The sequence below is a fragment of the Schistocerca piceifrons genome, chromosome 9 (genome assembly GCF_021461385.2).
Source record: "Schistocerca piceifrons isolate TAMUIC-IGC-003096 chromosome 9, iqSchPice1.1, whole genome shotgun sequence".
Taxonomy (NCBI): domain Eukaryota; kingdom Metazoa; phylum Arthropoda; class Insecta; order Orthoptera; family Acrididae; genus Schistocerca; species Schistocerca piceifrons.
Window position 1 is genome coordinate 55,971,531 of NC_060146.1, and position 27,385 is coordinate 55,998,915.

Consider the following 27,385-nt stretch of genomic DNA (forward strand, 5'->3'; position numbering starts at 1 on the left):
CTATGTGAGCGTGGAAGTAGTTGCCAGTGGATAACTGATGAAAACAAATCAAATTTCTTTCAACAAATGGAAATTTTATTCCTAAAAACCCTTTTTCTTATTTTTTTAGAAACTGATTTAAAATTATAATCAGAAAGCACTCTCTAAATATCAAGTTACAATTTATTCAGAGGCAGAAAGAACAAATTTTTGACAGTATGACCTTTTGGGCTGAGAACCTTGCCGCTCCCTTCTGACACGGCCGTAGTCACGACCGCTCACAACAACCTCTGAAAGACTACACTGGTGCAAATCTGCAACACACCAGATTACTTTAAACTAAAAATTTTAACAACTCACACAAGCACATAAACTATGCACCCCATAGGAGGGATGGAAATAGTACAAAACACTAAGATTAAAAGATTAACTTGCCACTGAAGGTGCAACTTGATTTAAAGAAGAAGAAAACACCCTTACAGAGGAAGGGTGGCAACTTTATATACTAAAATGACCATTTAAATAAAAACCCATAAAATGCAGTCTTACATAAAATATACAAACATGCTCTACATTACACATACATCGCCTCTCAAGATGATAGGCAAGATAAAAACATATTTCAGAAATTTGGCCTTTACACTTCAAGCAATAAATTCGTTAACACCGAATCCGACAAATATGACAGAGGCAGCTATTAACGTACGACAGACAGACAGACAGACACTAACTGCCTCAGCAGTTGAGTCCCATAGTGCTCAGAGCCATTTGAACCATTTGAACTAACTGCCTAACAAATGTGGACGAGAGACAAACGAGCAAGCTGGGGACGAGAGACTGCCCAAGAAAACAAGTAGAATTTAACAAGTAAATGAAACAACATATCACGAATCACTTAACTTCTAATAAACTGCGATATCTGGCGAAGACCTGGCGCAGCACCCCCAACGCTCTCCCGAACCGTCCGCTGCGAGCCGCTTCAACGGACGCAGGAAGGCGCGCCGATCTCCCGTCTCACGGCGTCGCAGCTCGCGCCGGCCAGACCGATGTCGTGGGTTGACTCCTGTTGCTCTCGTGTCGGCCGCGAAGCCACAACCCCTCGCTATACGGCGCGGCCCACGTGGTGATCTCACATGCGCCGACGCTCAAGACGGACGAGTCATCTTGTGTCCCAGTGCGCGACCGACCTACCAATCGATCCAACCGCCAATGCCCATCGCCCGAGCAACTCGGGCAGACTGGCGGCCTAACACATACTAGCACTCCGGACGACCGACAGACACTGACTGCGCCACACTGACCCGACTTCCAACTGACCGACTGGCGAGCTCATAGCGCCCCTCAAATGCACGTGAACAGGCAACATTTCCCCTTTCCCACCAGAGGGAGACACCAAAGCTGCGATTGCCACAGCGGCGCCACCGCTAGAAACGGAGGGCAACTGCTTTACACTAAGCGCTGCGGCGCGCTCTTCAAAACAGCAATTTTTACCACGGTTACTACAAGCCACACTACAAGTTGGGAAACGGGGCCAAATTTCTAGTAGTTTACTGTCGAGTTGAGATTTTCACACACAGATGTTTTATTCATATCTTACAGAAAGTAACAGTACGGCAATAAACAACCTTTCAAAACACGCCGCTAACGGGAATCAAGTAATTTACAGCATTACAACAGTTTCAAAAATTTAAAGAACATTAGTAAACAGGCTACTAAAGTAAATACAGAACTTTGTTAATAAAGTACAGTGAGATAGTGAAGCTACCAACACCACCATTAAGAAAAAATCAAAGGTCTCAGCAAACACACGATTAATGGCAATAAAGGAATGGAGGAATTTAAAAAAGTTTTAAACAAAAGTGTCCTGTAATATCATTAGAACATAACAGATATGACGGACCCGTGTAAGGCGGCCACAAATCACCCACTCAGGGATGCCCAGGCTAGGCAGAATACTGACCAATTTAAATACGCCCGTAAACGCAATTGCCACTCTCAGGTTGGTCACTGCACCGACTTTTAGCCAGCGTAAACTTACAATAAGATGGCTTAACTTGCTGACAGAATTAGAGCTAACCTCGTGCAAGCAAACATTACACCACACAGTCCTGAATGAGCGACCACATGATGAACCATCAAGAAGCACGAATTTACTCATAACACACGACAGAATAGCGAAACAATTAAACTGCCAAAACTACACCTCCCATCGGACAGTAACGAGAGGGGGAGGAAAGATCACTGTCTTCAATTACACCGGTGCCGGGGACAGGAAACCCGATCGCCGGAGGCCACAAGGCGGAAGATACACTGGTTACGCATACTTATTACTTAATGATTAAACCTTCCACGAACTTAACTTGCAATTATGCTCGAACAGGCAGTACACGACCTCCGATGGCAAGGATCCACACATCCGACGGCGCACGCGTCGCCAGCGTACCCAACACGCCACGGTCACGCGACAACGCGTTCTGTCATCGGAGTTCACGTCTTCTCTGCAACGTTGACGGGTAGTGACCGCTCCTTCATGTTAGGTGTCTCCTTTTAAACTCCAGTGTGGAAACGGAGGACTTAAAGAAGCTTGTTAACGTCCCACCAAGGCGAAATGAACAGCAACTACTCGTGGGGCGATTCTGTCTACAACCAACACGCGGGGAGCTCTTCCGTCAACTCGACCCGCTCGTTACACACAACCGACATACATCACGTGGCGACTCGGTACAACCGACCACGCCTGCTTCGCGCTGGAGAGCCACACTGCCCTCCCGTGTCCACCACACACTCTGCGCGCAACGCCCCTACTTCCGCGCCACCACACGAGGTTACAACCGGTCAAAGACCTCACTTCCTCCATAGCAGTTTCCCGGAAGTAAAACGCAGATATCGATAGCAGAGGGAAAAGACAACCTAGCAGCCACTTAATGACAGACAACAAATCAAACAAACATGTCAGGGGAAGAAATGGAAAACCAATGCAATTTAAACACAAGGTGTAGCACGAGTCGATACACGGCTCACTTTTGAAAATAAAGTACTGAGTAAAATGTATGAACCAGTGAAAGAAAATGACCAGTGGAGAATAAGGAAAAAGAGAAATCTGTCTATTATACACACTACGTAACATTGTAGCAAGTGAGAAAACTAAGACTCGTGTGATACGGACATACGAGGAGAAGAAGGGAGAACATGGTAAGGCAGTAGTGGATGAAGAAGCTGAAGGGAGGAGACCATTAGGGCAGCCGACAACGAGATGGAAGTACAATACTGTGGGAGACGTGCGGGTACTGGGTCTCAGAGATGATGATGCAGCTGACAGGTAGGTGTGGGAGGCTGGACTGAGTGAGGCCAATGACCAGCTGCACTTTATGATGATGTTTGGTTTGTAGAGCGCTCAGCTGCGTACAAATTCGCAACCTTTGCTCAGTCCAATCTCCCCACTTTCATGAATGATGATGAAATGATGAGGACAACACAAACACCCAGTCATCTCGAGGCAGGTGAAAAATCCCTGACCCCGCCGGGAATCGAACCCGGGACATCTGCGGTTTATGTGGCCAGTGTAAGTAAGTAAGTACCGGGTGATCAAAAAATCAGTATAAATTTGAAAACTTAATAAACCACAGAATAATGTAGATAGAGAGGTAAGACTTGACACACATGCTTGGAATGACATGGGGTTTTATTAGAACAAAAAAAGGTTCACAAAATGTCCGACTGATGGCGCTGGACAGCAAAACGTCAGTGATTGCGCATGGCAATCGTGTATAAAAGGAGCTGTAATGAGAGAGAGAATCAGATGCGCCAGCAGTCGCAGCATGTTGACGTTACCTGAAAAGGCGCTTTCAGTGAAGCTGTATTATCAGAATGGGGAATGTGCTAGTTCAGCGTTACGATCCTATCGGCATAGGAAGGGGATTTGAACGGGTAAAGGTCCGTTGACAAATGCAGCTGTGGCGAGAATGATTTCGAAGTTCGAAGCCACGGGTTGTTTAAACGATAGACCCCGTAGTGGCCGACCGAGCACAAGGCGTAATGCTGCTGAGGCAGTTCAGGAAGAATGGAGACTGTAGCGGGTTCGTCTATGCACGGGGAAGTCAGCGCTCGTGCAGTCGCACGTCGCACCGGCATTCCATACACTACTGTCTGGTTGGCACTTGGGCGTACCCTCCGATGCTATCCGTACAAAATCCATCGGCATCATGAACGCCTGGCGATTTAGTGAAGCGGAGGACATTTGCGGTGTGGGCGTTTCAAAAGATGGCGGAAGATGATTGGTTGAGTGACGTGTTGTGGACCGACGAAGCTCATTTCACGCTCCGAGGGTCTGTCAACGCCCACAACTGCAGAATTTGGGCTACCGAAAATCGTACAACTGTCGTGGAAACTCCATTGCACGACGAGAAAGTCACGGTATGGGTTGGATTTATCCCATCTACCGTTATCGGGCCTTTTTTCTTGGAGGAAATACGTGATTCTGGTTTTGTAACTGCTACCGTGACGGGTGAGAGGTACGCCAATATGTTACAGAATCGTATCATCCCCAGCCTGGCTGATAAACACCTGCTGGAACGTATGATGTTTATGCAGGATGGCGCTCCACCCCATATTGTTAGACGCGTGAAAGATCTCTTGCGCGCGTCGTTTGGTGACGATCGTGTGCTCAGCCGCCACTTCCGTCATGCTTGGCCTCCCAGGTCCCCAGACCTCAGTCCGTGCGATTATTGGCTTTGGGGTTACCTGAAGTCGCAAGTGTATCGTGATCGACCGACATCTCTAGCGATGCTGAAAGACAACATCCGACACCAATGCCTCACCTTAACTCCGGACATGCTTTACAGTGCTGTTCACAACATTATTCCTCGACTACAGCTATTGTTGAGGAATGATGGTGGACATATTGAGCATTTCCTGTAAAGAACATCATCTTTGCTTTGACTTACTTTGTTATGCTAATTATTGCTATTCTGATCAGATGAAGCGCCATCTGTCGGACATTTTGTGAACTTCTGAATTTTTTTTGGTTCTAATAAAACCCGATGTCATTCCAAGCATGTGTGTCAATTTGTACACCTCTATCTACATTATTCCGTGATTTATTCAGTTTTCAAATTTATACTGACTTTTTGATCACCCGGTACATTTACGCCTCAGGTCGGAAGACAGGAGCATATTTTAAGTGCATAAGTACGGTAACTTTGAACCTCTGGACTTCGGCAACGGATAATGATAGCGTAAAAAGGTTCAAGGGCCCCGAGAACATCATCTTAAGAATATGTAATGATTTCGAGAATCTGCCATGAACAGAAATTATAAAAATGGCAGTCCCCACAATCGGTACTTTTGGTACCCAAAAAAAAAGTGGTTTTTCGGATGTATGTTGAGAATGGATAAAGACGTTCGAAAACGGGAAAACGGCGTTTCTAAACAAATGTCTGAAGAATGTACAGCTATAATCTGAGTCAAATAATGGTTCAAATGGCTCTGAGCACTATGCGACTTAACTTCTGAGGTCATCAGTCGCCTAGAACTTAGAACTAATTACACGTAACTAACCTAAGGACATTAGACACATCCCTGCCCGAGGCAGTATTCGAACCTGCGACCGTAGCAGTCGCTCGGCTCCAGACTGTAGCGCCTCGAAGAAGGGCTGGAAGAAGTGTGAAGTGTTTGAACTTTTGAACCTGTACTGTAGCATAGTTACAGTATGCCCGTCCTTCCGAGAGGTAAATAAAGGGTCGTTAGGCCGAGGGATAGCCAAAACACTTCATCTCTTATCTCTCTGATCAGTACAACCCGAGATATAACTGCTTGAAAAATCGCATCTTTGTGCGCGTCTTTGGAACATATTGGAAGCTCGCACTTCGTGCACGTACCGACTTGTGCTGAACACGCAACTGCGTTGCCTTAAGGGCAGATGTAGGGTGAAAATTGCGAAAAAATTCGATTTTTTATTGCAAAATTTGAACTTTTTTGTATTTTTTTGGTTCTAATCAAACCCTATGTCATTCCAAGCACGTGTGTCAATTTGTACCTCTCTATTTACATTATTCCGTGATTTATTCAGTCTTCAAATTTATACTGACTTTTTGATCAGCCGCTAAGTGAAGTAATTCCAATAAACAACTGATTATTGCCCCTATTCGCAACTGCAAACACATATCGTGTGTACAGTATTACTGTTATGTCGACAAATGTGCGCAGAGATGGAGGTACGGGACTAGTGGTCATAACGTTGATCCTTATGGAAGTACAGTGTAGGCTTTTTTGACCCTCCAGAGAGGACAGTGCCCAGCATGCCAATCGGGATATTCTGACTACCCCAGGTTGATTTTTTCCCTATAATAATGTTATCTGAATGGCCACATGCCTGTGGTTTCATGACTTTGTACCAAAATGGTTGCCGTTGAATTCACACTCGCGACTGTCTAATTTTTTTGGCTTTATCATTCAGGTCATTTGTTGGTGGGGTTGTGAGACTACCCCGCTTGGTATGAAACGTCTTATTTTCTTATTTGCAGAAAAAGAAGATTTTGGGAAATATCTGTCATTCATTTTCTTTGTTGAGTTTTGCCATAGATCCAATGTTTGTTATTGTTGCTGGTTACTACTGTTGAGTTGAATTTGGCGTTCACTGTTGAGCCTTGAATTACACGAGTCAGTATTTCATCTGCAAGTAAGGATGTCCAAAGGACAGAGATCATGGAAATTCTATACAATTCTGATGTCAGTGACGATGAAAATGAATGGACATTGATAATGAACTGAATGAATATGTGGAACCTCTTGACAAAGACCATATCATAGCATCAGAGGAAGCTGATGACGAAATATCAGAAGTCACTACACTTTCACGTAAACAAGTAGAAGAAGAAGGAGAGGATGAAGAAGAAGAAGAAGAAGTAGAAGAAGAAGACGAAGACACTGGAGATTTGTTTGTTTCTAGAAGTGGACTACAATTTTCTAGTGAACAACCAAAAGATTGGCGGCGTCAACGTCGCGACATTTTGAACGTAATACCTGGCCCAGTGAATGATTGAAAAACAATAACAGTCATTTTTATTATTTACCTCACCGGAAATCGTGAGTATTTTTGTAGAAGAAACGAACAGGGAAGCCAAACGAGTAATTGCTTTGTGTAATGCAGCTCATTCATCGAATGAAACGACATGGAGAGATATAAATGCAACTGAAGTGTACGCTGTATTAGCAATTCTAATAGTAGCCGGTCAAACTCATGCACAAGTGCTTCCGATCTGTGGGGAGGTAATGTTGCCTTTGGACCACCATTCTTTTCAGCTGGCATGTCAAGAAACCGATTTTTGTCTATACTGAAATTCTTGCGATTTGACAACAGAGACACAAGAGCACAGAGAACTGAAGAAACCAAGGACAAGCTACAAAAGCCAACAGGGTAGTGTTCGACAAATTTCAATCTAACTTGTGCAAGAACTTCTACCCTTATGAATACGTGACTACTGATGAACGATTAGCAACGTACCGAGGAAACTGCCCTTTTACGGTTTCTATGAAGAGCAGGTCTAGCAAGTATGGCATTAAAATTTGGGTTTGTGCTGCTGTGAAGACATCTTACTCATTATGGATCTAAATTTACGCAGGAAAGTGAATCAAGGACAGGGAGTTGTTTTGGATCAGATGAAACCATTTCTGAATAAAAGTCATGGTGTAACAACTGATAATTTGTTCACCAGTATTCCATTGGCTACTGAACTGCTAAAACGAAACACGACATTGGTTGGTACCTTGCATTCCAATAAGAAAGAGATTCCGAAGGAATTCTTGCCAAACAGAAAGAGAGAAGTTCACTCTTCAATGTTTGGTTTCACAAATGACTTGACCTTAGTTTCCTATGTTACAAAGAAGGGAAAGGCAGTAATACCACTCTCTACCCAGCATGATGAGAGACAAGTGAGTGGTGAAGAAAGTGAACACAAACCCGAAATCATACTGCACTACAAGAAAACGAAAGGTGCTGCAGATAATGGGGACAAAATGACTAGAGAATACAGTTGTGTTAGAGGAACGAGGCGGTGGCCAATAAGAATCTTCATGGCAATGATAGATATTGCAGCACTGAATGCATATATTCTGTACACTCAAAGATTTCCTGGATGGCAGCAGAATAACCGAAGCCGACGTAAACTCTTCGGGATTGAACTGGCATTTGGACTCAGCAAAGGCAACACGGAAGAAAGAGCCAAAAATATCAACGGTCTTCATAAAGATGTGCAAGATGGACTGAAAGCTTGTGGTATTGCAATTCCTACAGCAGTGATCCAGACCGAGTGTTCCAAGTTACCAATGCCACAACGATGTCAAGATTCCAAGAGAAACGAAGGTCGGAAAACAAAATTCTGTTGTGTAACGTGCAAGAAACCTGTTTGTAATATAGACGGAGAAGAAACTGTTACTGAGAAGTGCATGCAGTGCAAAAATGTACTTGACTGAAAAGTTGAAAAAAGTCTTGTGTTACTTTACTGCAGTGACTGTTGAGGTTCAAAATGGTTCAAATGGCTCTGAGCACTATGGGACTTAACATCTATGGTCATCGGTCCCGTAGAACTTAGAACTACTTAAACCTAACTAACCTAAGGACATCACACAACACCCAGTCATCACGAGGCAGAGAAAATCCCTGACCCCGCCGGGAATCGAACCCGGGAACCCGGGCGGACTGTTGAGGTACATTTTGTTGTTGTGGTCTTCAGTCCTGAGACTGGTTTTATGCAGCTCTCCATGCTAACCTATCCTGTGCAAGTTTCTTCATCTCCCAGTACCTACTCCAGCCTACAGCCTGCTGAATGTGCTTAGTGTATTCATCTCTTGGTCTCCCTCTACGATTTTTACCCTTCACGCTGCCCTCCAGTACCAAATTGGTGATCCCTTGATGCCTCAGAACATGTCCTACCAGCCGGCCCCTTCTTCTAGTCAAGTTGTACCACAAACTACTCTTCTCCCCAATCCTATTCAATACCTCCTCATTAATTTTGTGATCTACCCATGTAATCTTCAGCATTCTTCTGTAGCATCAGATTTCGAAAGCTTCTATTCTCTTCTTGTCTAAACTATTTATCGTCCATGTTTCACTTCCATACATGGCTACACTCCATACAAATACTTTCAGAAACGACTTCCTGACATTTGAATCTATACTCGATGTTAACAAATTTCTCTTCTTCAGAAATGCTTTCCTCGCCATTGCTAGTCTACATTTTATGTCCTCTCTACTTCGACCATCATCAGTTATTTTGCTCCCCAAATAGCAAAACTCCTTTACTACTTTAAGTGTCTCATTTCCTGAACTAATTCCCTCAGCATCACCCGACTTAATTCGACTACATTCCATTATCCTCGTTTTGAGGTACATAGATTATTAATTTTCTATTCGTTGAGTACTGAATTTAGTGAATGATATAAAAAAACATTTTATACTTTGTATCTGTGACCTAATTAAATACTTCTAATAACCTGAAAAGCTGTTTTTCAATACTAAATAAACCCATTCAATGGAAATAACGAAATCTGAGAACAAATATTAGAATAAAACACAAAACTCTTTTGGGGTAGTCCAAATACCCCGCTCGGTAAAATGGAGGTGTGAAAAAGCTCGGCAACTGGAGGTTTTACTGTGCTGCCGACAGACGTGCGCGGAGACGGGGCACAGCCTGACGTACGGCGAGGTGCGCGACCAGTGCCGGCGGCTGGCCTGGGCTCTGCTGTCGGAGCTGGGCATGCAGCCGGGGGAGGTGCTGGGCATCGTGCTGCCCAACAGCCCCGAGTTCCTGGTCGCCGTCCACGGCGCGCTCGAGGCCGGCCTCGTCGTCACCTTCGCCAACCCCGCCTACACCGCCGGTGAGTCCCCAAGCCCTGCCCTGCTGCCTCTGCTAAGCGCCACTTCTGCGAGAGCGACCGTGTTGTCTCACACCGCTACATGTACCAAGTGCGCCCACTGCAATGCCCACGGAATACTGTTCCTATGCTGGGACGTGGTTCTGGGCACAGACTCAGGGTTCAGTCCTGCAGGGAGGGGGGGGGGGGGGCAGGGGGAGAGAAGGTCACAATTAGCTCAAGATTTTGGATGACTTTGAAAATGCACACCTCAACAATAGTTTAGAATATCATAGACTTTGCCACAATGACATCTTTTACATTGAAGCGCCAACGAAGCTGGTATAGGCGTCCGTATTCAAATAGAAGGGAAATCAGAACGGTGGAAGGAGTATATAGAGGGTCTATACAAGGACGATGTACTTGAGGTCAATGTTATAGAAATGGAAGAGAATGAAGATGAAGATGAAGTGGGAGATATGATACTGCGTGAAGAGTTTGATAGAGCACTTAAAGACCTAACTCGAAACAAGGCCCCGGGAGTAGACAACATTTTTTGCTTTAGATACCCCCAAAGAAAAAAAGTCACATTTATTGAGGTCTGAAATATTAGGGGCCCAATTTTGTCCGTCATTGAAGCGACCTGGAAACCTGAGTGAAATGATCCGCATGTCGAAATGCTCGTGTAAAAACTCCAGCACAGTGTTTGCAGTACGTGGCCTTGCTCCATCTTGCATGAACCACTCCGTGTTGAAGGGCAAGGCAGTAGCAAGAAGCTGTGGAATGAAGCTTTTGCGAAGCATGCTCAAATAACGCTCGCTGTTCACAGTTTCTTCAAAGACAAAGGGTCCAATAAGTCCGTCACTGGAAATTGCTGCCTATGCTGTAATCCTCGGAGCATAATGTTGTCGCTCATGAAGCACCTCTGGGTTTTCAGTGGCCAAAAAGCGTACATTTTGTTTGTTAACCACACCGTCTAAATGAAAAAGCGCCTCATCTGAAAACCAAACGTTGTTGAGAGTTTATTCCCTATCCTCCGCCCACTGAGCAAACAGTAGTCTCTGCTGCTTGTGTTCTTCAGTGAGCTTCTGTGCACAGGTCATCTTGTATGGGTACATATGGAGGTCACTATTAAGAATGCGTTGAACGGAGCGTCTGGATATTCCCATCTGCACTGCTGCCTTTCTACACGATTTCCCGGGACTTCTCTGTACAGCAACTCGTACCGCTTCAGTATTCTCCGGCGAACAAACAGGCTTAGGCCGTGGTCGCTTCGCTTCCAATACTGTTTCTTCCTGCACAAATTTATCGTACAACCTGTGGATGGTCTTCTTGCAAGGAACCCATCGTGTGTTAAACTGTTGTCGAAAACGCCTCTGAGTCACAACAAGGCTTTTCGTTTATGAGAAAGTAACAGAATTGCCGATCGTTGCTGTGTCGTCAGTCTTCCATTGTCAGCCATTGCTGCTTACTAGTCTCCTAGCGGCAGTATCGTGAATTACACGTCATTTCGTAACTCATTTGTTTTTCCAAGCTCTTCTGGTACTGCTGTAGAGATCCCAGCGGGATATCTAATGTGCGTCGTAAATTGTGAAAGAAACAATTGGTAACACATTTCGTGCGCCACCCTGTATAAGACAACATGTGTCTCGCGCAGTTGTTAAATCGGTTACTGCTGCTACAAGGGCAGGTTATCAAGATTTAAGTGAGTTGGAACGTGCCCTTATAGTCGGCAACGAGTAATGGGACACAGCATTTCCGAGGTAGCGATGAAGTGAGAATTTTCCGGTAAGACGATTTCACGAGTGTATCGTGAATATCAGGAATCTGGTAAAACATCAAATCTCCGACATCACTGCGACCAGAGGAAGCTCCTGAAAGAACGGAACCAACGGCGACCGAAGGGACTTGATCAACGTGACAGAAGTACAACCATTCCGCAAATTGCTGCACATTTCAGTTCTGGGCCATCAACAAGTGTCAGCGTGCGAACCATTCAGCGAAACATCATGGAAACGGGCTGTCGGAGGCGAAGGACCCCTCGTGTGTCCTTGATGACTGCACGACACAGCTTCATGCCTGGCCTGGGGCTGTCTACACCGACAATGGACTGTTGACTGTAAACATGTTACCTGGTCAGACGAGTCTCGTTTCAGTATGTATCGAGCGGATCGGTATGGTGAAAACCTCATGAATCCATGGACCCTGCATGTCACCAGGGTCTGTTCAAATAGGTGGAGGCTCTGTAACGGTGTGTGACGTGTGCAGCTGGAGTGATAGTGATATGAGACCCCTGATACTATTCATGTCGATTGTGCATTCCGACGGACTTCGGCAATTGCAACAGGACAATGTGACACCCTAGACGTCCAGATTTCCAACAGAGTGGCTCCAGGAACACTGTTCCGAGTTTATACACCTTCGCTGGCCAACGAACTCCCCAGACATGAACATTATTGAGCATATCTGGGATTCCTTGCAACGTGCTGTTCAGAAGAGATCTCCACCCCCTCGTTCTGTTACGGATTTATGGACAGCCCTGCAGGGTTCACGCTGTCACTTCCCTCCAGCACTACTCCAGACATCAGTCAAGTCCACGCCACGACGTGTTGCAGCACTTCTGCACGCTCGCCAGGGCCATTACAATATTAAGCAGGTGTATCATTTTCTTTGGTTCTTCAATGTACAATACCTTATTAACAAAAAAAAGCACTCCGTCTTCAGGCCAGAAGTAGCCCATCGGAACCATCCGACCGCCGTGTCATCCTCAATGAGGATGCGGATAGGAGGGACGTGTGGTTAGCACACCGCTCTCCCGGTCGTTATGATGGTTTTCTTTGACTGGAGCCGCTACTATTCGGTCGAGTAGCTCCTCAATTGGCTGAGTGCACTCCGAAAAATGGCAACAGCGCATGGCGGCTGGATGATCACCCATCCAAGTGCTGGCCACGCCCGACAGCGCTTAACTTCGGTGATCCACTGTGGCAAGGCCGTTGCCACCTTATTAACAAAATGAACATAATTCCTTCTGAAAACTATTTTCCTTAGTTACAAAAAATCACCACAAAACAAAGTGGGCTCTGTCCCAACCATACATCTTCAAAACAAAAACCCTGAAAGTTTTTATCCCACCGTGATGACGATTATCAGTCTCTAGTAGTGAGTATGGCCTCTCCATACACGAATGAGTTCTTCCACTCTGCAAAGGATGCTCTGGAAGAGATCGTCAAGTTTATCTTGGGGTATGAGGTCACACCCATCAATGGGACCTTCAGTGAGATTGTCAAGTGGATTTGGACGCTGTGCAATGGCCACCTTCAACAGGTATCATGCATGCTCAATTGCAATCGTGTCTGGGGACTGAACTTGTAAGGTGTCAGGCAAATCCAACACCTTCCATGAAAGCCCTGGCATGCTAGCAAATCCGGCAGTACGTCACATAGCTCCGAATAAATCCTGACATTAAATTAACCAAAGTAATACGATCAACGAGTGAGCAAATGGAATACCACAGACTAACACAAGAACGCCTAAATGCATGTCATACCTTCCCACCGTGAAACAGATGCAGTTCCGAAGGGAGAAACGAGAACAGAAGCCGAGAGCAGAATCGTGTAGGCTAGGAGGCCCTACAATAAGGGATGGACACCCACATCCCCGGTGAACCGCCAAGAGCAGCCCCCAGCCCATGTTAAAAGATAGAGCCCTCCAGAAGAACAGTGTAGATCTTACGATAACACTAAAAAGGCCAAACCAGCTGCAAGTTTTAGCGCGAGCCTATACGCGTCTCTGTAACGTCGCAAACATTAAAAACATTCACCCACCACGAAAATTATAACGTTTCTCATTGGATAGACAGAATTTTTGTAGGCGGAGCTTAAGGTTAACATTGAGACCCTGACTGGTCAGTTGAAAACACAGCCAGATAACTTTTCTTAAACCAACTTCGGTAAATGGTAGTAAAGAGAGTTGCTACCAAGACGGCGAGGTGTGTAGAGCTGCACCACCCGCCGGTCCCTGATGCTGCCTAACCACCGACAAGGTAATGAACACATGCGATGCCGCATAAGAGCGCGTAAGGCTTCACTCAGAACTGCAGAAGTCTCATCTGTTACATCCCCTTTTTACGTAATACTAGTGTCGATCGTCAATTAAACTTCGTGGTATTCACATTTGGTACTAGAAGTTAAAATCTGAAACGTGATGATTTTTCTGTTATAATTATTGAGAAGCCACATTAGCCACTGTAATTTATGACAAGTTAAATAAGTAATTAAAGATAATTGAGGGTCACTGTAGACAATTTTAATAGTTTTCTCTTTTATGAAACTTAACTTAAACCTAGATTATAGATGTGATATGGCATAGGTCATACTTCGATCCATTGTAGAACTTGGAAACCCATTCACGGAATATTCATTCACATTTTTGTTGAAGTCAGTTGGTTTTTATCAACCTATATTAAAATATTTCCTTTTATCAATAGTGCAATTTGCAAACAATGTTTTGTGAGTAGAATAAAAATTCCAATGGTAAACTTAACTGCTTTTTCGACGTTATTTTACCAGCTAACTAAAAATAGGAAAGCCTGGAACCCCTTCCACTAAATTTAGTTAGTATTAAGATTCTTTTACAGGGAGTGCAGTGGAGCTGACGCTGAAATCATTAAGTATTTGATTATATCATCGCTAGTCTCACTGAACTCTTCTGAACTCTACATGTCATGTGTGGTCTGGCGTCTCCTTGCCAGCAACAGGTCCCAGGTTCAAACTAGTCAATTCCCTAAAAAACACGCTCAGAGCGTCGTTGAGCGAAAGTGGTAGGGAGACACGACTTAGAACAAACAGACACCACGCAGAATGTTAGAAACTGGCCAGTGTATTCGGTTGACGTTGCAACTTTGAAGATACCAAGACGCTGCTAGAGTACGTACAGTCTTGCATTGTCATCGACTAGGATGAAACTGTCACTGACTTCACATCTGTAGGACCTTAAAATCGTTTGTAGGGCCTCTTGGAGGTATAGGGGACCGGTCTAATAGCTGTTGTTGCTGTTCTTGTCTTCAGTCCTGAGACTGGTTTGATGCAGCTCTCCATGCTACTCTATCCTGTGCAAGCCTCTTCATCTCCCAGTGCCTACTGCAGCCTACATCCTTCTGAATCTGCTTAGTGTATTCATCTCTTCGTCTCCCTCTACGATTTTTACCCTCCACGCTGCCCTCCAGTACTAAATTGTTATCCCTTGATGCCTCAGAACATGTCCTATCAACCGATCCCTTCTTCTAGTCAAGTTCTGCCACAAGCTCCTCTTCTCCCCAATTCTATTCAATACCTCCTCATTAGTTACGTGATCTCCCCTTCTAATCTAATCTAATCTAATCTAATAGCTATAGATGGGAATTAGAGATGTCTGCCGTCCCATCATTATTGCCACCCAGAAAATCACACTAGTACCTGCAAACGGGTGGACTATCTGAAGGTATCGGCGTTCCTGGCGTCGTCTAGCGCCTCTCCAAACTCTAACAAGTCTAGTGTCCAGTGACATGCCAATCCTGGTAAGCACACATGACATGACTCCATTCTGCAATGGTCCAATGTTGATGTGCAAGAGTCCAGGTCCTTCGACTGCGTCGGTTCAGTACAAAACATCTCATTGGTACTCTGGAATGAAGACCACCCTGATGCATCTTCTACGCACTGTTGGGTCCGAGATACGAATCCGTGTTGCCTGGGAGAAGCCATTTCCAATATTTCTGGCAGTTGATGTTGGGCGAATGAGAGCCGACAGTCGGAGGAAACGATCCTGCGTTGGTGTTGTCGTACAAGGACGACCACTGCCAGATCCATCGTTCACATTTCCTGTCTCTCTGTACTTTATCCACACCTTAGACACACAACTTTGAGTGACATGTAACCGATTGGCAACTTCTTGCTGTGTATGACCTGCTGAAAGTAAAGCCACTGTCCTGACTCTATCGAAGGGTTGTATGCCTTTACGTGGCATGTTACTGCAAAATGAATGAAACTGTTGTTGACAGTGAACTCCTCGCGGCGTGCCACTGCGTCAGCTGTAGGTTTGGTTCAAATGGCTCTGAGCACTATGGGACTTAACTTCTGAGGTCATCAGTACCCTAGAACTTAGGACTACTTAAACCTAACTAACCTAAGGACATCACACACATCCATGCCCTAGGCAGGATTCGAACCTGCGACCGTAGTGGTCGCGCGGTTCCAGACTGTAGCGCCTAGAACCGCTCGGCCACCCTGGCCGGCAGCTGTAGGTTTACATGACTGGGACGCAGCCGCAAAGCATGCCAGTAGTAATCACCGTCTAGTATATGGGCTCTTATTGGATAATGCAGAAGTGCGTAGCTCAATGATGCTCCCAGTATCTTAGACTTCATTTTACGATAGTATTCTAAACTTCTGTTGAGCACTGTGTATCTTATCCACACCATGTCCGTCGGATGGGGTCGGGAGATGGGAGGAGATACTTATGCACCCTCGAGATTAAAATACGATTCTGTTGTCCAGTTGGACTATAGTATACAGGATGGTCCATTGATACTGACCGGGCCAAATATATCACGAAATAAGCATCAAACGAAAAAACTACAAACAATGGAACTCGTATAGCTTGAAGGGGAAAACCGGATGGCGCTATGTTTGTCCCGCTAGATGGCGCTGCTATATGTTAAACGGATATCAACTGCGTTTTTTAAAATAGGAACCACCATTGTTATTGCGTATTCGTGTAGTAGGTAAAGAAATATGAATGTTTTAGTTGGACCAGTTTTTTCACTTTGTGATAAATGGCGCTGTAATAGTCACAAACGTATAAGTACGTGGTATCACGTAACATTCCGCCAGTGCGGACGGTATTTGCTTCGTGATACATTACCCGTGTTAAAATGGACCGTTTGCCAACCGCGGAAAAAGTCGATATCCTGTTGATGTATAGCTATTGTGATCAAAATGCCCAACGGGCGTGTGCTATGTATGCTGCTCGGTAACCTGGACGACATCATCCAAGTGTCCGTACCGTTCGCCGGATAGTTACGTTATTTAAGGAAACAGGAAGTGTTCAGCCACATGTGAAACGTCAACCACGACCTGCAACAAATGATGATGCCTAAGTAGGTGTTTTAGCTGCTGTAGCGGCTAATCTGCACATCAGTAGCAGACAAATTGCGCGAAAATCGGGAATCTCAACAACGTCGGTGTTGAGAATGCTACGTCAACATTGATTGCACCCGTACTATATTTCTATGCACCAGGAATTGCATGGCGACGACTTTGAACGTCGTGTACAGTTCTGCCACTGGGCACAAGAGAAATTACGGGACGATGACAGATTTTTTGCACGCGTTCTATTTAGCGACGAAGCGTCATTCACCAACAGCGGTAACGTAAACCGGCATAATATGCACTATTGGACAACGGAAAATCCACGATGGCTGCTACAAGTGGAACATCAGCGACCTTGGTGGGTTAATGTATGGTGCGGCGTTATGGGAGGAAGGATAATTGGCCCCCATTTTATCGATGGCAATCTAAATGGTGCAATATATGCTGATTTCCTACGTAATGTCCTACCGATGTTACTACAAGATGTTTCACTGCATGACAGAATGGCGATGTGCTTCGAACATGATGGATGTCCGGCACATGGCTCGCGTGCGGTCTAAGCGGTATTGAATAGCATATTTCATAACAGGTGGATTGGTCGTCGAAGCACCATACCATGGCCCGCACGTTCACCGGGTCTGACGTCCCCGGATTTCTTTCTGTGGGGAAAGTTGAAGGATATTTGCTATCGTAATCCACCGACAACGCCTGACAACATGCCTCAGCGCATTGTCAATGCATGCGCGAACATTGCGGAAGGCGAACTACTCGCTGTTGAGAGGAATGTCGTTACATGTATTGCCAAATGCATCGAGGTTGACGGACATCAATTTCAGCATTTATTGCATTAATGTGGTATTTACAGGTAATCACGCTGTAACAGCATGTGTTCTCAGAAATGATAAGTTCACAAAGGTACATGTATCACATTGGAACAACCGAATTAAAATGTTCAAACGTACCTAAGTTCTGTACTTTAATTTAAAAAACCTACCTGTTACCAACTGTTCGTCTAAAATTGTGAGCCATATGTTTGTTACAGCGCCATGTATCACAAAGCGAAAAAGTGGTCCAACTAAAACATTCATTTTTCTTTACGTACTACACGAATATATAATAAAAGATGGTGGTTCCTATTTTTAAAAAAACGCAGTTGATATCCGTTTGACCTATGGCAGCGCCGTCTAGCGGGCCAACCATAGCGCCATCTGGTTTCCCCCTTCAAGGTAGACAGGTTTCGTTTTGTAGTTTTTTCGTTTGACGGTTATTTCGTTAGACATTTGGCCCGGTCACGATCAGTGGACCACCCTGTATACAAATATTCTGGAAGAGCTACAAAATGTTATCAGATAAACAAAAAACAAAAATACGCCTGGCACTTATAAACATGGAGCTGATCAAATATGCATCTGATCAACTAAGGCACAGAGCCTTAAATGTTATGAACGTTTGCTGGCTGAGCGGATAAGTGCCACACGAACTGGATGGAATTTTTGTACGCCCTGTTTACAGGAAAGGCGGTAAACCACAAAGCGGAAATTACCGAGGAATAAGCCATGGGGAATCACTTAAGGAAATGGGAGTTCCAGCACGTATGATTCCGGCCGTTCATTCATTACACAAAAATAGAAAAGAAAGATCTGTACTGTCATATCGGCAGGTTATGTCCCATTCCTCAGTGAAGGAGACAGACAGTGCTGTCCACTGCCCCCACCCGTTTTAATGTTGACACTGACGATATCATTCGTAAACGATTGATTTTATCAAATGACACATTAATAAGTAATAATTTCAATTTTATGACGATGGTATTTGGTGATAGTCAGATTATAACGGGAGAATCTGAAGAAAATGTTGAAATTTTAGTACACAAATTGAGTCAGATTGCCGCTAAATAAGAAATGAGAATATCAACAGATAAAACAAAAGTTTACGAGGACTGGAGCCCATAAGAGCCAGAACTGTTGTAGATATACAAACAACTGACCAAGTAAAAGAATTTAATTATTTAGGGTGCAGTTTTAAATTTCCCAAGTCAGATGACGTTGAAACGTCCCCTTGGAAAAATTTATAAATTACAGTGCTGGAAAACTTCTACGTTATTTGATTTTCAAACAGCTGAGCAAAACTGAAAGTACTCAGACATTTCTCTCTTTACTTATTCTGATCAACACTAAACTGACATACAATATTTTTTTTTAGCGCAACGCAATCTGACTTTCAATAATCCCCACGAAAGAATGGCCCTGACTAATAAAAACCTATACCTTTCACGAATCACTGACCTCACAAAAATCTTCGTTACTCAAACTACTGCAATACAGCGAGCGCCAATACTGCCGGCTAAATAAAAGATTCTAACTACTGAAGGCACTAACTACTGATAGGCATAGTTAGCAAATGAAAGATTTTGATGGAGAACAATGTATTTACCTTAATAGTGTTCAAAAGTCTATATATATATATATTCATGATATATATATATATATATATATATATCACTTCATGATATCCAGTATTACAAATTTACTCTTTCTGGCGAACACACGTCCAGATCGTCCGCTCTCAAAATTCTGCCATCTCTCCCCCACATCCACCACTGCTGGCGCCTCAGCTCCAACTGCACAACGCTACTAGCTGTTCGCATCCAACTGCCCAACACTACAATAGTGAATATTCCAACAATGCCAACCAGCCACAGACTGCACACAGCACAGTCAGTGATTTTCATACAGAGCGCTACGTGGCGTTGCCAACATAAAAACCTAAACAGCCTACTTACAATGTAGAGCTAAAATTTGCCAGATTCGTAAAACATAATGTACAGAAAGAAAGATTAATTAAACTCTACAAAGTAATAGCGTTACCTTTGCTGCTGTGTGATAGCGAATGGTGGGCCGAAACATCTCATCAGTTAACCACCAACCGAATCATCAGAGATTTACCAGAGGTGGAGCCCCTCCACGCCGACACCGGCATGATGGCTAACTCAAAAGGTCTGTTGCCGTCTCTGCATAACGGTTACTTTTTACTAATGTGAGGTGTCGCAGAATATGGGTACTGCGATATTTGCGTACGTCTGGTTAAGGTTAAACGTTAATGCGCGCTCATCTGGAAATAGATTGGGTCGAAATCGAACGAAGGGTAGCGGTTTGAAGGGCAGAGGCAAAAAAGTGACAAGGCAAGAGCCAAGGGAAAGAAATTTCTGCGGATAGTAAAAGCAGTAGCGGACATCTTGCTGCCTGCAACAGGTCATGCAATGGTAGGCTTTGTTAGTAGTGGCTATCATGTATGTCGATACCTTAGACGTTGTGCGGTGCTGTTACTCGGTGGCTGCCGCTGGGTGCCGGTGTTGATCTCTCGGTCGGCGTCAGCAAACCTGTAACAGTTAGCTTCATCATCGTTTTGTGTCCGATAGGTCATATGTGATATGGACAGTGTAGGGTGATGTTGGCGATTTGTTTGTGCGTCAGTGGGCGAGCTCGTCGGTCTCCCTGCTGTAGCCTGTTGGTCGACTTTAATAGCAGCTGGCATACCCAGTCAACGTTGCTGATATGCAGCGGCTTGCCGACGTTTGTCGCCGGTTGGTGTATGTTAGCTTGCCATAGGTGGTTATGCCCTAGCTAGTTGTGTCTTTGGCCGCTTATGCTTCCATCTATGGTTATGATCGTAGTTTCCCAGAGTAAGGATGAAAGGATTGTTCGAGCGTCGAATAAATAATTAAATAAACGATCGTTAAAAAAAAAGAAAAAAAGAAAAAGTGTCTCGAGTTCCTGTTTAGTCGTGTGGCGTGTTTTCTGAATACTTCTTTGAGGGTTTGAAGACGGTATTCATTGTGAAGATCCACGGTGCATGTGTAGCGTGGAGCGTTGCTAATGATGCGTGGCATTTTGTTCTGTATGATCTGCAGGCGGCGCAGGCGTGTAGCAGCTGCGTATGTCATCAGAGCTCTCATCAGTTTCGTGTGTAAGGACCTCGACACTCTGCTATTCAGTGTGCTTTCCCTGTTGAGCATTGGGTACAGCTGTTTGAGCCTCGCGTGCACTCGGTTGGCGAAATATTCGATGTGGTCCCCCCACGTAAGTTTCCTGTCCAGCCAGACACCGAGATACCTGACTTTCTCTCGGAAACGTACTAGGCGAACATGTTGTGTTATCTGTCTACTGTGTTGATGTTTGCGCAGTAGTTCCGGTCTGCTTGTAAACAGAACTGCTTCGCACTTGTCACAGATGAAGTTCCTCCGCTTTGTAACAGGGTATTCATTGTTGGACCAAATAAGAAATACCGATATTAGACAAGAACTAAATGTTGAACCTATGTTATATGTAATTGAGAAACGCCGAATTAACTGGAAAGACCATTTCTAACTGACGTCTGATGATAAATAACTAAAGCCGCAATACAGTATAACCCAACAGGCAAGAGTAACGTTGGACATCACGTAAAGAGATTCCGTGAACGATTCTGAGGTGGAACAGGCCAAAAGGCCTAGTCCTTTAAGGCGACGACGATACATTTCCACGATCAGCTGATTTCTGTAATGTGCCTTTTTTAGATGATCATATCACCAACGGTGCGGGTCTCCCGCATCGTCCCCTACACTGCTCGGAGTATGGGACATCATTAGATCATCGTAGTTTCACACAGTCACTCCGTGGGGGTGTACGCGATCGGGGTTTGTCAGTTAAACATACAGTGTGAAATGGAATTCGCGCAATCGCACGCCACAGCGCGATTCCTTGCATACGATCAGTACAGAACATCTCTAACAAAATTTCATCCGTGCAAAATCACGGTAGAAAATGGTCGCGAAATAAATGAAATTTGGCAAAGTTGTAATCACAAGCCTGATAATTGTTTTGAGTCAGTACTATGCAAGAGTACTATCTAGTTCGACCAGTGGGTAGAGTTTTGCGTTAGAGTACTCGAGTTGCAAATTTTGTTCTGGGTCTAGGAGGCTTTTTTTTTATTTTCTTATTTTGATCAGCACAATAACCCCGTTGCATATAATGTTTCTTAATATTGTGCATGACAATTATTGGTCAGAAATACTCATGTACAGAAATAACCAGTTAAAAACAGATTACCATTCGTACGACAAAAATAACTACAAAACCTCTCACTGTGGAGATATTAAACAAACATATTAAATTTATTAAGAGCGGCTAGTAATATCTTAAATGCACTACCAGTGACTGCGTGGCTTTCACAAAACGTACTTAGTTTTCAGACCTCCCTGCATGTGCACCGATGTGACGAACATAGTCTCCAGGATTCGCACTGTCTTCCTCTCGTCCCGTCATCAAAAACCCAGAACACTGTCTAGCCCAGGGATCCCCAAACTATTTTGAACAAGTGACCCTTTTCCAAAATGAACTGTTACCTCAGACCCCCATGGCCAAATTACCTACTTTTAAGATCAACCCCCTTATTCATAATAGTCCGCTAACTTAAAACAGCTGCTGCAGAGTGCTATTTTTCATTCTGACTTAGGTCAATAGAAGAAGAGTGGGAATTAGCAATGCTTTAAGTTAGCAGACTATTATGAATAAGGGGGCCTATCTTTAGTTTTTTCCTATTGATACAAAATACCTAGGTACTAAGGTACCAATTGGGAAACTTCACACTTGGTTAAGTGAGTAAAGTTGACTTCAATTTCTCATCAAAATTTAACAAAATAAAAAGACATACAATTCAGTAAATATAAAGTTTAATTTATAATGATTATTACAAATTAAGTACTTAAAGAATCTTAAGTAGGTAGGAAATTATATTTAAAAAAGTATTAATTCGCAAAGAGAAAATAAAACATTCAGTGTGATGGATGAACCTGGTGACTATCTACCAATCTAGCTACATCCGGTTCAATATTGGTGAGTTGCAGCCTTAAATCTCCACGTTCGTTGATTTTCAAACGGTTTCTTTGTTTCGTCAAAATGTTTGTTACCACACTGAAGCTTTTTCAACTAGGTATGATGATGGAAACTTGTCCACACAGACTTGCCGAGTTTTTCATCTTGTACGAACTTGAGGACTTTACATTACTACAACAGCGCTATTTCCTACAAAAATATTAATTATTCTTAGTACTCGTAACACAACATAAACAATACAGTACAGTAAAGAAGAACTTGTGTTAATTTAATAGCGGTCGATTTTTAGACCTCGACGACCCCCAAAATCAGTTTTCCTTTATGTCGACCGCTAGGAAACCGATATCGACCCCAAGGGGTCGATATCGACCACTTTGGGAATCCCTGGTCTAGCCTGAGATGTGTCATTTCAGTCTACGGCGCCAGTGAACTTGAGTTGCGAGTTCCCTACTGAAAAAAATTAAAAAATTCACATGATGCGGGCTATAAATTGAAAGTAATAGCACATGCAGAATAACATGGAAACAGAGTAGATGAGCCACATTTCGGTCCTCCACCAACAGAAAAAAACCATTCACAATTGGCGGGCTAGTGAAGCGGAACTGAAAACAATGAGAAAGACTGCATGTGCAAGCAGAGGACTGAATGCAAAATGACCAAAACCAGAAATTGAAATGGATTCAAGGACACCGTCAAAAGGGCACTGGAATTAATACAAAAATGATTCCAACACACGCTGGTAATGACATGAATGGAATGAGAGTACGGCATCGTTGGCCGGGAGGCCCCGTTCGAGGAACTTCGACCGCCAAGTGCAAGTCTTATCTCAGTCGACACATTGGGCGACTTGCGCGCCCGTGATGAGGATAAAATGATGATGAGAACAACATAACACCCAGCCGGGAATCGAACGCGGGCCCGCTTACATGGGAGGCGAGCGCGTTACCACCCAGCTAAAAAGGCTGGTAAGTTAGCGCCACCGACGAAATTAAGACTTTAATGGTGGAGTTAGATGGTGCTACAGGTTTGTGAAGCGTCATGGACTTAGCGTCCGAACCAAAACCAAAATATCTCAGAAAATGCCACATGAGTATGAAGAGAAAATACACTCCTGGAAATGGAAAAAAGAACACATTGACACCGGTGTGTCAGACCCACCATACTTGCTCCGGACACTGCGAGAGGGCTGTACAAGCAATGATCACACGCACGGCACAGCGGACACACCAGGAACCGCGGTGTTGGCCGTCGAATGGCGCTAGCTGCGCAGCATTTGTGCACCGCCGCCGTCAGTGTCAGCCAGTTTGCCGTGGCATACGGAGCTCCATCGCAGTCTTTAACACTGGTAGCATGCCGCGACAGCGTGGACGTGAACCGTATGTGCAGTTGACGGACTTTGAGCGAGGGCGTATAGTGGGCATGCGGGAGGCCGGGTGGACGTACCGCCGAATTCCTCAACACGTGGGGCGTGAGGTCTCCACAGTACATCGATGTTGTCGCCAGTGGTCGGCGGCAGGTGCACGTGCCCGTCGACCTGGGACCGGACCGCAGCGACGCACGGATGCACGCCAAGACCGTAGGATCCTAAGCAGTGCCGTAGGGGACCGCACCGCCACTTCCCAGCAAATTAGGGACACTGTTGCTCCTGGGGTATCGGCGAGGACCATTCGCAACCGTCTCCATGAAGCTGGGCTACGGTCCCGCACACCGTTAGGCCGTCTTCCGCTCACGCCCCAACATCGTGCAGCCCGCCTCCAGTGGTGTCGCGACAGGCGTGAATGGAGGGACGAATGGAGACGTGTCGTCTTCAGCGATGAGAGTCGCTTCTGGCTTGGTGCCAATGATGGTCGTATGCGTGTTTGGCGCCGTGCAGGTGAGCGCCACAATCAGGACTGCATACGACCGAGGCACACAGGGCCAACACCCGGCATCATGGTGTGGGGAGCGATCTCCTACACTGGCCGTACACCACTGGTGATGGTCGAGGGGACACTGAATACTGCACGGTACATCCAAACCGTCATCGAACCCATCGTTCTACCATTCCTAGACCAGCAAGGGAACTTGCTGTTCCAACAGGACAATGCACGTCCGCATGTATCCCGTGCCACCCAACGTGCTCTAGAAGGTGTAAGTCAACTACCCTGGCCAGCAAGATCTCCAGATCTGTCCCCCATTGAGCATGTTTGGGACTGGATGAAGCGTCGTCTCACGCGGTCTGCACGTCCAGCACGAACGCTGGTCCAACTGAGGCGCCAGGTGGAAATGGCATGGCAAGCCGTTCCACAGGACTACATCCAGCATCTCTACGATCGTCTCCATGGGAGAATAGCAGCCTGCATTGCTGCGAAAGGTGGATATACACTGTACTAGTGCCGACATTGTGCATGCTCTGTTGCCTGTGTCTATGTGCCTGTGGTTCTGTCAGTGTGATCATGTGATGTATCTGACCCCAGGAATGTGTCAATAAAGTTTCCCCTTCCTGGGACAATGAATTCACGGTGTTCTTATTTCAATTTCCAGGAGTGTATTATCTTTCCATCGATTTATTATTCAATATCGAAAGAAAACCAGTGTGGAACTAAGCCAAATAGCGAATATGGACGAAACTCCTCTGACATTCGATGTGTCGAGTAGCAAAACTGTTGCCATGCGTGGTGCTAAAACTGTAAAACGAGTGGAAATGAAAAAATACTCAACACTGTTGTCCTTTCATGTTGTGGTAATGGTACTAAACTTAATTCAATGATCATTTTCAAGCACAAAACAATGCCAAAACCTTCTGAAATACCGCTAGATGGTGTTCTCAAGTTACATGACAAGGATTGGATGGACAAAGCAGCTATGAAATTATGGATTAACAGAGTGTGGGAGAGAAGTAAAGGTACTTTATTGAAGAAGAGTTCTCTTCTTGTGCTAGATCCGTTTAGTAGTCATTTGAAAAGTTCTGTAAAAGAGAAACTGAGATATGGAAATACAGCACTTGTTGGTATTTCGGGACTTACTTCCCAACTGCAGCCTCTTGATGTTTCGATAAACCGTTTAAACTGTATGTGAGAGAGGAAGGGAAGAAATGGATTATGGACGAAACCCAACATGGATTCGCGCCGAAGGGAGCTTTCAAACGACCTACAATCAAACAAGTGTGTCAGTGGATGAAACAGTCGTGGGCCAGAGTGATACAAGACATTATTGTTACTTCCTTCAAGCAGTGCGGCATAAACAAGGCTCTCAAACAGTGAATAGCTTCTTACACTACTGACCATTAAAATTACTACACCACGAAGATGACGTGCTACAGACGCGAAATTTAACCGACAGGAAGAAGATGCGCTGATATACAAATGGTTAGCTTTTCAGAGCATTCACACAAGGTTGGCGCCGGTGGTGACACTTACAACGTGCTGACATGAGGAAAGTTTCCAACCGATTTCTCATACACAAACAGCAGTTGACGGGCGTTGCCTGGTGAAACGTTGTTGTGATGCCTCGTGTAAGGAGGAGAAATGCGTACCATCACGTTTCCGACTTTGATATAGGTCGGATTGTAGTCTATCGCGATAACGGTTTATCGTATCGCGACATTGCTGCTCGCGTTGGTCGAGATCCAATTACTGTTAGCAGAATATGGAATCGGTGGGTTCAGGAGGGTAATACGAAACGCCGAGCTAGATCCCAACGGCCTCGTATCACTAGCAGTCGAGATGACAGGCATCTTGTCTGCATGGCTATAACTGATCGTGCAGCCACGTCTCGATCCCTGAGTCAACAGATGGGGACGTTTGCAAGACAACAACCATCTGCGCGAACAGTTCGACGACGTTTGCAGCAGCATGGACTTTCAGCTCGGAGACCATGGCTGCGGTTACCCTTGACGCTGCATCACAGACAGGAGCGTCTGCGATGGTGTACTCAACGACGAACATGGGTGCACGAATGGCAAAACGTCATTTTTTTCGGATGAATCCAGGTTCTGTTTACAGCATTATGATTGATGGTCGCATCCGTGTTTGGCGACATCGCGGTGAACGCACATTGGAAGCGCGCATTCGTCATCGCCATACTGGCGTATCACCCAGCGTGATGGTATGGGGTGCCATTGATTACACGTCTCGGTCACCTCTTGTCCGCATTGACAGCACTTTCAACAGTGGACGTTACATTTCAGATGTGTTACGACCCGTGGCTCTACCCTTCATTCGATCCCTGCGGAACCCTACATTTCAGTAGGATAATGCACGACCGCATGTTGCAGGTCCTGTACGGGCCTTTCTGGATACAGAAAATGTTAGACTGCTGCCCTGGCCAGCACATTCTCCAGATATACAGCCATATGCAGATATACAGGTGGCGCTCCTATCGTGTGCACAAGGTATAAGAAGACAGTGCGTTGGCGGAGCTGTCATGTGCACTCAGATGATTCACATGAAATAGTGTAAGACCTGAATATGTCCGCTATATGGGAATTAAGACTTTACGCCCGGAATGATAGTTGCAGCTAGACGCATGGAACATTTCATTTCGGAAATCAGTAGAGAATTCAGTATTCCGAGATCC

At 44.9% G+C, this 27,385-nt stretch overlaps 1 protein-coding gene across 2 annotated transcripts in view; it reads left to right on the forward strand.

The window, feature by feature from the left end:
* Nucleotides 1-27,385, forward strand: part of LOC124716906 (probable 4-coumarate--CoA ligase 1) — a 488,949-nt gene that overhangs the window by 294,309 nt on the left and 167,255 nt on the right. For both annotated transcript variants that reach the window (XR_007005668.1, XM_047243467.1), the window contains exon 2: nt 9,642-9,852. Coding sequence is in view for 1 of the 2 variants with exons in the window: in XM_047243467.1 (XP_047099423.1) it covers nt 9,642-9,852 (211 nt within the window). In the remaining variant the exon portion in view is untranslated. The remainder of the gene's footprint in view (nt 1-9,641; nt 9,853-27,385) is intronic.